The 12,253-nt window shown below is 38.2% G+C and overlaps 1 protein-coding gene across 1 annotated transcript in view; it reads left to right on the plus strand.

The window, feature by feature from the left end:
• The window catches only part of LOC140140575 (uncharacterized), a 135,341-nt gene that overhangs the window by 98,386 nt on the left and 24,702 nt on the right, over positions 1 to 12,253 (plus strand). Inside the window, 10 exon segments of the mRNA XM_072162332.1 lie at positions 78 to 326; positions 1,225 to 1,473; positions 2,567 to 2,815; positions 3,512 to 3,760; positions 4,264 to 4,512; positions 6,834 to 7,082; positions 7,887 to 8,135; positions 9,080 to 9,331; positions 9,942 to 10,193; positions 10,818 to 10,931. Coding sequence (XP_072018433.1) covers positions 78 to 326; positions 1,225 to 1,473; positions 2,567 to 2,815; positions 3,512 to 3,760; positions 4,264 to 4,512; positions 6,834 to 7,082; positions 7,887 to 8,135; positions 9,080 to 9,331; positions 9,942 to 10,193; positions 10,818 to 10,931 — 2,361 coding nt within the window.

Raw genomic sequence — 12,253 nt, forward strand, 5'->3', positions numbered from 1 at the left:
AGTGCTGACCATGATCTGTACACAGCATCTAGTCATAGTCTGCAATTTTCAACAAACATTTTATTTTGATGTTTCAGTTGACTCCACTCCTCCAGTCATCAATTGCATCGCCGACATCACAGACACTGTCAACACCGGTGTCACTGGTACGACAGTCACATGGATTGAGCCAACCGCCACTGACAACTCTGGTATTGTCACACTGACATCAAGAAGCCATTCTCCAGGATCTTTCTTCCAAGTTGGCAACACTGTAGTCACCTACCAATTCACTGATGGATCTGGCAACAGTGCTACTTGCACTTTTGATGTCAATGTTATTGAAAGTAAGTTTCAGGTTAACAACCATTTTAAAATCAGTTATGCTTTTGATTCATTGCAATTCCAGGTTATACTCTTGGCATCTTCCAGGCGTTTCCCATCAGGGGTGTGAGAGGCCACAGACCAAAAATGAAGAAAAAAACTGAAAAACAGTGTAAAATTGGGGTAAACACCAAATATGGGCTGAAAATAAAAGGCCTGGTCTGATTCTGTTGTAAAAATTGTAAACAAAGCGTGAAATGCTAAATGTAGATGGAGTATTTTGATATAAACAAAGTATGGGCTCCTTTGCCTTTGTGTAAAATTTCGCGTACAAATAGAGAGCTCCCTCCTGAAAATCCCAACAAGAATTAAGGTCCCTGTCCACTGAACCACATTCACAGCACAATAATTGGCACCCAGCAAATATTTGAGAATCATTGAACAGATGATAATTTACAAAATGGTGCTGCTTTCTGCTTTTCACACACTTTCTTTAAGAAACTGATCTTGTTCCACACTATTCCACTTACTCTTTGGGAATTGTCATCTGTGCAAGGACCTTCTTCACATTCATACAGATTTCTTGTGCTGGGTGCCAATTATTGGTCCATGAAGCCATTCCGTGTCAGTGCATTTTGCTGTTGTGTCAGTTGGACAACTGCTTGGTTACAGACATGTGTTTAGAGTAGTGTTGAAGTAATCCTGTGTAATTTTGGTTCATTTTTAAAACTTATGATCCAGATATTATGAATCAGAATTTTCCTTTTTATTTGGGGGGAAACAGGTCTCAACATCTTGGTTAAATTTGCAAATCCTCTTGAAAATTACACCACCAAATAGGTTCACTAAAAATTTGACCCTACAAAATGAAATAATAGTATTATACTAATGGTAGAATCTTTGCAATTGTTCCATTTCTAGTTGATAGTGTTCCTCCAGTCATTGCCTGCATTGGTGACATCACAGACACTGTTGGATCGGGCCAAGTTGGCACTACTGTCACCTGGATTGAGCCAACTGCCACTGACAACTCTGGCATTGCCCAACTAACATCAAGAACCCATGCTCCAGGATCATTCTTCAACATTGGTACCACACAAGTTACCTACACATTCTCTGATGGATCTGGCAACAGTGCAACTTGTAGCTTTAATGTCAATATCGTACAATGTAAGTGTGCATTCTGTTTGACCATAAACCAGGGGTCCATTTTACTAGACTTTCAACCCTTCATAACTCAAGTAAGGGAGGACAGTTTTATGATCTACTTAGCTCAGCATTGCTTTGCTGTCTTCGATAACGCATTGTATCGGAGAGGTACCTGGCTTTTATCAAAGCCCAAACCCATAAAAGTCTGTAGCAAACTCTGTCAGGCTCCGCTCAATTGTACACTCCGATCCGATACCACGCGTTGACCAAAATATCGATAGAATCAATTTAACGACCATGCTTGAATTAACAACCCTTGAAACCGAATTACACCACTTTATGTAAACATATAAACTTACACACATAATATTGACTTTTTATTGACCGCTGACATGCTTATTTAATGACCACTTGAGTAGTTGATGAGTGGGTCGTTATGAACTTACTGAACACAAAGGAAATTGATTATGGTTTTACCATCGACCGTGTTTATAATCCTGCTGCTCTGCTGAACGCTCAGATAGATATCAGCAAACTCGTATACTGTTCGCTTGATCCTATCGAACGCTCCGGCGTACATGAACCATTATCGAAGACAGCAAAGCATTGCTGAGCTAAGTAGACCATAAAAGCTGTCCTCCCTAACTGTTCGTCGAAGGGTCCATATAGTAAATTCCTATTGCTTACGAAGGGTACTGTTCGTAAGGAAGTTAGTGAAATGGAACTTATGATTCGTCGTAAGTTACAAACGATTTTGAGACTTGCGAAGCTTCGTAAAGTTGAGTGAAATGGACCCTTGGACGGATCATAACTCTGTAAAAATTTCACATTATACCGAGACAAATGTACGTCTCGCGTGCACCTGGTGGATTAGCGTGTTTGAAAGAAGCAGCATTCAATCGAAGTACATACTTTGACATAATTACGACTGCAATATAAACTTAGTTGTTAAAATTAGTTGTTGCAAAGTTTACAAGAAATGGCAGCAAATGAGTTGCCAACATTTCATGATTTTATTAGCCATTTGGAAACCCTGCTTCTGTATTTACACAGTACACTCTACACAACCAGGAAAAGATAAATCCAAGTTGACAAACATTTGCTTTTCTTTCAGTGGACACCATTCCACCAGTCATCGCCTGCATTGCTGATATAACCGATACCGTCAGCAGTGGTGTAACTGGCGAGGTCATTACCTGGACCGAGCCAACTGCCACTGACAACTCTGGCACAGTCTCACTGACGTCAAGAACCCATGCTCCAGGAACTTTCTTCCAAGTTGGTACCACTCAAGTTACCTACACATTCACTGATGGATCCGGCAACAGTGCAACTTGTACATTTAACGTTAACATTATCGAGTGTAAGTAATAGAAAAATGTGCTCCCTTTACTGACCTATTAACCACATTGAACAATTATAGACCACTTGACATGTGACGTCATTGCCCGGCAGTATGCGCGCAAATTATGGCAATTTCCATTGTTCCTTGCCCTGCAGTGTGCGTACCTATCGCAGTTTGCTCAGGGCACGTGCATTTTAATATAGTACAAGAAAGCCATTGAACAGTGTAGCGGTCCATTCAAGCATATCGATAGACCAGTCCCTCGCCTTTGTTGATAAACAATGATATCAAGTGGTCTATAAGATTAGCTGCATGCCAATTGTTGTTCATAAAGTTAGCACAAGGCTGTAGAAAAATTTTCAAACCCTTGATAAAATTGTGCAACTGGCTAGATGATTTGCAAAGTAAACCTCAAAGTAAATAACCGAAAATATTTTGGCAAAAAGTGATTTTCTCTTTAAATCTCATTATTTTGTAGTAATAGAATAGAAATAAATGGTGTAGCATTATCCTTTACACCTGAAATGTGCACTCTGCAGTAAAGATGTTTATATGGGTTCGGCTGCGCCTCGTCCATTATTTATGTTTTACTGCCCCAGACACATTATTTGGGTGTAAACGATACTGCATTATTTACCCTGTATTTCTTAATAAAACAATTGAGCATGTCATTTTTTCTCAAACAATGCTACCTTTTTTCTGTTTTATATCCAGTGGACACAATTCCACCTGTCATAGCCTGCATCAATGATATCAGCCAGACAGTTACCTTTGGCAGCCCTGGAACTACCGTCTCATGGACTGAGCCAACTGCCACTGACAACTCTGGCACAGCCTCCTTGACATCAAGAAGCCATGCTCCTGGATCTTTCTTCAATGTTGGTACCACCACCGTCAGCTACACATTCACTGATGGATCTGGCAACAGCGCAACTTGTACTTTTGATGTTATTGTTGTTCCAGGTGAGTTTAAACCCATGATAATGACTATTTTGATTGGGTATATAAAGAGGGATATTATTTATATCATATTTTGAGGCAATCAGAGATATGGTAAGAAATAGTCAGTAGAGCTAAAGGGGAATAAGCTTAAGGCAATAGAAACGAATGAGTTAGATCTTTCGATTGACCATCAATTAACTATTGTTCATTTTTGTATGTATTAACAATGATCAATAAATTTAGCATTATCAGTTATTAGTTCATTAATAACAAGCAACAAAGTACCACATGTCGACTGCTCGGTGCCAGAAGTGGGCAAGTGCAATAGCTATGGCAATTTACACACAGTATATTGTATACTCATCTACACATGGCAGCTATTGCACTTGCCTACTTCTGGCACTGAACAGATATGTAATTGCAAGTCATTACTTCATAAACCTACTTAAGAGAAGCCTTGATCCAGATGCACTGATGATGTTTGTAGCAAATTTGAATAAAAACATGTTTTTTTGTATCAACAGTGGACTCAGTTGCGCCAGTGATTGCTTGCGCCAACGATATCACCACAAACGTCAATCTCGGCCAAGGAGGAACCACCGTAAGCTGGATAGAACCAACAGCCACTGATAACTCTGGCACAGTTAACCTGGCCTCTAGGTCCCACCAACCAGGAAACTTCTTCCCCGTTGGCACGACTACCGTCACATACCGATTTGTGGATGGATCTGGAAACAGCGCCACCTGTAGTTTTGATGTGACCGTAACACCAAGTAATTATTGAAAATCTTTATAAATTTTTTTCTATTATGCGACTCAATATGATCCACTCGGACTGAAGTTAGTTTGCATTAAAATCTAAAAACAGGAACTGGGCATGTAAAAAGTGTACAGCTTTCAACCAAGTATACCAAGGTTTCCTGCATCAGTAAGTTTAGATACAGAATAAGTTAATGTGTAATTCTCAGAATGTCCAACTTTGGTCTGAGTGGATCACGTCATATATGTGATGCAATCAAGCAAAATGTCGGGAATTTTAATATTGAGATATAGCCAATAATAATATTCAACTTCCTTTGTAATTTTAGTGTTTTGAGCGACATTAAAATGGAACTGTAGGTCTAATTATGATGGGGTTTCAGCAAAATAAAGCACGGTGAATGGCTCATGTAATGAAATTGCAAACTAAATTTTGATTTTGATCGACATCCCGACTCATTTAGCTTGTTCACATCACATATAAACTGAGCTCAAAAAGAAACTTATATTTTTTTACAACTTGTGAATCACACACAAGGTCATATCTTAAAATACTGTCAATCAAAATGAACCAAAATTACACACAGGATTACTTTAATACTCTACTCAAACACATGTCAGTAACCAAGCAGTTGTCCAACTGACACAACAGCAAAATGCACTGTCATGGGACAGCTTCCTGGACTTCTGCCACTTTCACAGCCCAACATTTGACACACAGCACAAAAAATCTGTGAGAATGCACACAAGATCCTTGCACAGATGATAAAACGGTGCTGCTTTCTGCTTTTCATACACTTTTTCATGAAACAGGGCTGGGCTGTGAATGTGGTCCAGGAAGCTGTTCCATGTCAGTGCATTTTGCTGTTGTGTCAGTTGGATAACTGCTTGGTTACTGACATGTGTTAAGAGTAGAGTATTGAAGTAAACCTGTGTGTAATTTGGGTTCAATTTGATGGACAGGATTTCAAGATATGACCTTGTGAAAAATTTCTTTTTGAGCTCAGTTTAGATTCCATTTCCTCCATCTATTTACTTGTATACAAAAGTGGAAATGCTTAATAATAATGGTGCATGATGGGTTGGGTTCAATTCATGGTGTTGGTGGTGACTTGCTGGGGTATATGGCTTGAAATATATATAGCTCAGCTCACACATTTCACAATGTTATACCACAGCAGCCAGGATCGGCTCCATGATTTTAGAAGAGGTACACTGGGCACTTGGTATGCAGGAAAGTTTTAAGATGTCACAAATCAATTCATGTGCTTCTTGATGTTCAAATGAAATACCTAGTCCAGTGGCACTTTTAGGATGTGAGCTAACAGTAATTATTGGCAAAAGATTAATCATTGAACAAATAGAACATTCTAATCTCAATTTTCTAGAGAAAGAAATAGATCGCACATACCACTAAGATAGAAAAACATCTAAGAATGTCACCAACCGGATATATGTATTTATCATGCCACTAAGGGAAACATCAAAGAACACCGCTAACCTGATATATTTTTGTATCTAGTCAGTGAGTGCGTATATTACGCTTTATATCTAGTCAGTGAGAGCGTATTTCGCTAGGCCGATATGCTTGTACGGCGAGGTACGCGTGATAAAGGCGATTCAGCGTAAACTGGCGCGTAAAATGCACGCATAATCTGTAATACTCGAACAGTCATCTATTTTCTGTAATGTTTTTTCTATTTAACAGCAATTAAAATGTTTAAAAACGTAATTATTTCAATATTTAGAATGACTTAGTGGTATGATAAATTCGTTATTAGGTTCAGCGTCGGTATGGTGCGGGAAATTATCGTGCGCTCAGTGTCATACTGGGTTCAGCGTTCGCTTCACCCAGTATGACACTTCAGCAAGCACGATAATTTCCGCACTCATACCGACGCTGAACCTAATAACTAATAGTATCTAGTTAGTGAGTGTTTACTAGTAAATGTGAGCATATTGCATAAGCATGATACATGTATACGGCGAGATACGCATGTACCTGGTGCGTAATATGTACGCAATACGCGGAACAGTCATCTAATTTCTGTAATGTTTTTCCTTTTTTTTTTGCAACAATTAGAATGTTTACAAATTGTTAGTTTATTATTTGTTTAAAAATGTTTAGAATGACTTGGTTGTATGATCAATTAGTAATTAGGTTCAGCATCAGTATAGTGCAGGAAATTATCATACGCGAAGTGTCCTACTGGGTTCAGGCTTGGTTTCACCCAGAATGACACTTAATGCATAGCCCATTCAACCTCGTGCACCTTCCATGCAACATGACGTCAATTTTAACCACTACATTGTTCCCCTTGCTTCAATTTTGCAGTTGATAATGAATCCCCTGTACTCAGCTGCCCAGAGGACATTACACAGACCGTATCGCTTGGTACCGGTGGCACCGCCGTCACCTGGATCCAGCCAACAGCTACCGACAATTCTGGTACAGTCTCACTCTTGTCCAGCTCGCACAACTCTGGAAGCTTCTTCAACGTTGGTACCACACTTGTAACATACGTCTTCCAAGATGGAAGTGGAAACACAGCCAGCTGTTCATGGAATGTCATTGTCAATGCAGGTATGAACAAGACCTCTGATTGGTTACTTGGACATGTAATTATCCAATCAAAATTGAGCTTTTAGTTCACTTAACCGTTATCACCTTCAGACCTATCCGTGCTCTGATTGGCTCAATAGATGATATAGCCCTTAGTTCCCAACCCATTGGCAGGTAGTGCCCATGGGATTCAAAGAAAGGCTCTGTTTTTTCAGGTAAATTAACTCAAGTTTTTAAGTAAGAAAACAGAAATACCTTAACATACATGTATGACCATGTTGAAATTTTTGTGTAGCAATGCTGATCCACTTGAATCTGCCATCCAATTTAACCTAACCCATATGCCCTTTTTGAAGAATGACGGACACAACTGATGAACGCCCTATTGTGTTAGCTGTTTTTCAAAAAGTACTGGTTAAAAGACTATTATTGAGCCAATCAGCAACATATGGTAACAAGGGTGATAGGGCAATGGTTATAGGGCTGAAGATGAGTGAGCTTAAATATTTAGAAGCTGCGTTCTAATTGGTTACTCAGATGAATATATCATGTATTTAACCAATCGGAAAAGCCATTAGAAAGGCAGTTGGTGAATAAGTGATTGCTTTAATTGTTTGTCAGGGATCCAGGATTGGGGAGGACTGTTAAATTGCCTCGAGGTAGGGGAGGTACTTTGGGATTTGTGGTTTGGCACCAGAATTCTCACTTTTTGCTAGGTTTGCCAGGGTATTAGTGTGTTGGTATCAATTGACCACTTGCTCTAAGAAGCTTCTGTGGTATTATTCCCCAGACTTAAATCTATTGGATATATTTTGTTATTTCCAGTCGATACCATACCTCCAGTAGTGATATGCCCAGAAAACATCCTACGTACCATTCCTCTTGGATCAGGCCAGATTGGCGTCACATGGACAGAGCCTACAGTCACCGATAACTCTGGCGTGTTTAATCTCGTAAGCAGATCCAACAACCCTGGTAGCCTATTTGGCCCCGGCACCACAACTGTTATCTACACCTACACAGATCCATCTGGCAACACTGCTAGCTGCTCCTTCCTTGTCACTGTCACCGAAGGTAAGTGTTGCCATGTTGACAAACTTTTTTTGTATGCAATATATGGGAGAGTGTTGCATATTGGTTGGGTATAAAAACTACCTTACTTTGGGTCTGTGATAAAGCACACAAACTTACCGAAATAGATGCTTGTTTGAGAAAAGTTAACATTATTCACCCTCAATAAATAAAAAGTGCCTATAAACATTTGCCTGTTATACCAATCACTCTGTTTTAGTCCTTGGATATAATTATCCCATGGTGTCTGTATATGCACTTATTGTATGACTGTATGGATACATTATTGACACCTCCAGTTAGAAATGCATTTAAATTAATACTGTGCTGTTGTTTAGATGTGTGTGGGATTTCCATTCTGAAAAGTCTTGTACCCACCCTCTGTATGAATTGTAATGGTTGTGGAGGTGTTTGTCATTCTGTATTCATTCAATAGCCTTTCTGAGTATATATTGTATTCAGATTTTGCACTCATGGTTATTTAGAATGGAGAGACAAAAGCTGCAATCTGGCTTGAAAGAGTAGGATATTGTCCCGATATGTTCCTTAAAAATATTACTCCATATTACCCCATTCCCATGTCACTTATGTATCGAACTGTAACTGCATATGTGACCCATCACATCGAAACACGGCAGTTGTCGGAAACCCACATTTAAAGATACTGAAGAAAATGTGTCCCAAAAAATAAAGAAAATAATAAGGATTTTGAATTCTATTTGTCAGATAAAATCACCATTCTACATACGACATCAATGGAAGAGGCGTCATTTTAAAGCTTAAAAGCAGTCCTCTAGTCTGGTAAAGAAACCTACAAGTTCCGTTTTGACGACAACTGCCGTGTTTTTGTTTTTTTGGGTCACATATTTGCAAAGAACTGTCAAAATATCCCATTTGCTGCAAACTTTAGATTTGTGATAATCAAATTATTTCCAATTTCTTTGCAGTTGATGAAGTCCCACCTCAGATTCTTGGCTGCCCATCCAACATTGTGGACACCGTTAACCTTGGCATCAACGGCAAGGTCATCCAGTGGACTGAACCAACCAGCTCTGATAATTCTGGCACATCTGTGATGACCAGCAGGACTCATGTACCAGGAAGCTTCTTCACCGTTGGAACTACCACCGTGACCTACCGATTTTCCGACCCATCTGGAAATAGCAATTCATGCTCTTTCACAGTCACCATTGTTGAAAGTAGGTTTAGGCTGGGATTACTGTACAATATTTCGAAGGTTCATACCGGATATTCCAAAAATGTTGTGAAATATAGTTTGATTTTAGGAATAGAAATTTGACTCTTGTAATTGTAATGAGAAGAAAAAAAAAAAACCATGTGATTTTTGCTGTTTTTATAACAAAATTATCACTAAAATATTGGAAAATAGAACCAAATATAAATGCATCAACCCGCCCGAAAAATGAATCAAGCCTATGCGCGCGAAAGCACTGCGCGTAGTACGGATAGTGCACATTATACACAATCAATGCATGGTTTGGATTTTTCTAACGCTTGCTCTGATTGGTTCACGCTGTAGAGTGTATGAAATAGTTTTGTCAAATGAGTGTAAAATCTTATTGAAACATTAATTCACTTAACACCTTAGCTCAAAATAGTATAGAGATTGCTTCCAAGCAAAACTTGACTTGCATGTGCATATGATTTATGGGTAAATGATTGGAAATATGAATTATGTAACAGACAACCCTAGAGGGTATGTGAAATTTAAATGGAATAGCCTAAACCAATCTCCCTCCCTATGAAATTGGTCACATGTAATAATCTGTATTCGTTTTCAATCTACAGCCGACATTGTTCCACCAGTTGTCCTCTGTCCCGAGGATGCCCTGGTCACAATACTGTCCGGCACTAACAACGGTGCCCAGGTTGAATGGACTGCACCAGTGGCCAGCGATAACTCTGGAACCGCTAACCTGATCTCCCAGACCCACCAGTCCGGCAACTTCTTCGGTCTTGGTACCACCACCGTGACATACACATATGCTGATAACTCTGGCAATGTTGGATCTTGCAGCTTCACTGTTACAGTCGAAGATGGTGAGAATTTGGCTAATTTCATATATTTTTATCAAAATATTGATTTTTTTTTAACATAAGGAGCAAGTTTTAAAGCTTAAGGTCTAGAGATTAGCAACCTCTCATTTGCTATGTATGTAGTCCTACTCAATTGCCTAGTTATGAGCTTTTTGAATGGTTATATGGATAAATTATGTTTGGCTGCAAAGTGGAAAATATACATATTTGGCCAAATTAAAGAAAAGGTTGGTCTCAAAGCTCTCCAAAACGAAATGCGTTTTTTTTTCCAAAGATTTTTTTCAAATGTGACAAATCCTCAGTTCTATTCTACTGTATGAAGTGTTGTATTTAACAGAAAGTGATGCTGCTATTGTACTAGACCCAAGTACAGGGAAAAATGAATTGCGGAAGTTTAAAAAAAATTGCCAAGACGGCATTTTGATTGTATTTAAAAAAAAGGGAATTTTTTTTAAAATAATGCGGGTGAAAAAACTAATACTTGCTGGAGCTCTGAGATGAACTTTTTTTAATTTGGCCTTACAAAGCCATTTTAAAGAAGAATCCTTTTGTTTCCTATTGTTTTCTGACATGTTCCTTTTCTTCTGTGAGAACTGGTCTTAACTTCTGACTCTTTGACCTTTGCAGCTAACCCATGCCTCAACCAGCCCTGTCAGAATGGAGGAACTTGTGTCATTGAAAGTTTGACAACCTACACTTGCTTGTGCCAGGAATGCTACAGTGGACAAAATTGTGAAATTGGTAAGTTTACCTAAAGTATACTGCACCAAAATAGTATCTGAAAACTCAGAAAAAATCCTAATTTTAAAACTAAACCACCTGAGGGTAAATTTATTTTATTAAAAGATGCACTATCTAATCTAATCAAATGCTTGCAACTTTACTTCTTGGTCACATTGGATTCAATGGGATGTCATAATGGGCAGGATTAGATAGTCATTCTATTAAAAAAATAAATTGTACCAAATAGTTTTAAAATTGGGATTTTTTCCCCAAGTGTTAAATACTTTTTTTGGTGCAGCATACAAAGTGTCTCATGATCAACTGGTATAAGATAAGTAGTAATTAATAGCTCTTGGGTGGGGGAACTTAAATCAACAATTTAATCATCCCAAAACATTAAGAGTAGTATTGCGTACCAGTCAAAGAAAATCAAAAATAGTTGGCAGACTTCAAAAATGGAATTTCTTCTTACTTTATATCAGGATGCAACTTTGGTGAAGTCTACAAAATCAAAATTATTTCATCACTGCACCTTCGTTACCATAGCAACGGCCAAAACATCAAAATGACAGGTTTTAGACTATTTCGCACTTTTACAAGGCAAAAAAATATAACAAGTTTCAGGATTCACCATATAAAGGAAAAAAAGAGGTAAACCTTGAGAGTTCCACGACATAATTGGCAACATCTAAGCTTTCTAAAAATACAGTTGTTTTAACAAACAGTCTGTCCTACTTGGGATATTCCATTGTTTCAAATAGGGGTGTTTTTCTTAATTTTTGACTTTCTGAAATATAGCAATATTCAATGAGCTGTAACCCCAAAGTGGTGCTTTTTATATGTTATATTTTTCAGTGTGGCTGGACTAGATAGTACTGTACCCAAATAAATAAAAAAAAGTTGCGGTAATTTTAATATTGGCAAACAGTGATTGCCATAAAGATAGGTATTTTTCAAAAAATAAGAGTTAGACCAGGTTAAAAATGTTACCACACATGAAAGGAAACATTCTCACATAGTTTTTCTGGACCAGTTTTTCATGAGCAACAAGAATTTATGAGGTAAAAATAAAAACCGTATCCTGAGAACTTCCTGTGAGGGCGCTTTATTCAAAATGGCTGCCAAAATCCAATGAAAACTACTATACGCTTAAAAAGGTCGCATAAAAGATAAAAGTGACTAGATTTCGCATTTGTATTGATGAAAGTAATGTATAACTATGTCAAGGTATTAATAGAATGGTACCAACAGGTCACAGTTGGGAACGCTTTTCAAAATGGCCGCCAAAATCCAATGAAAAGCATATATATGGTTAAAATAGTCACTTATGAGGTATGATT

Source organism: Amphiura filiformis, chromosome 19 (genome assembly GCF_039555335.1).
Source record: "Amphiura filiformis chromosome 19, Afil_fr2py, whole genome shotgun sequence".
NCBI lineage: Eukaryota > Metazoa > Echinodermata > Ophiuroidea > Amphilepidida > Amphiuridae > Amphiura > Amphiura filiformis.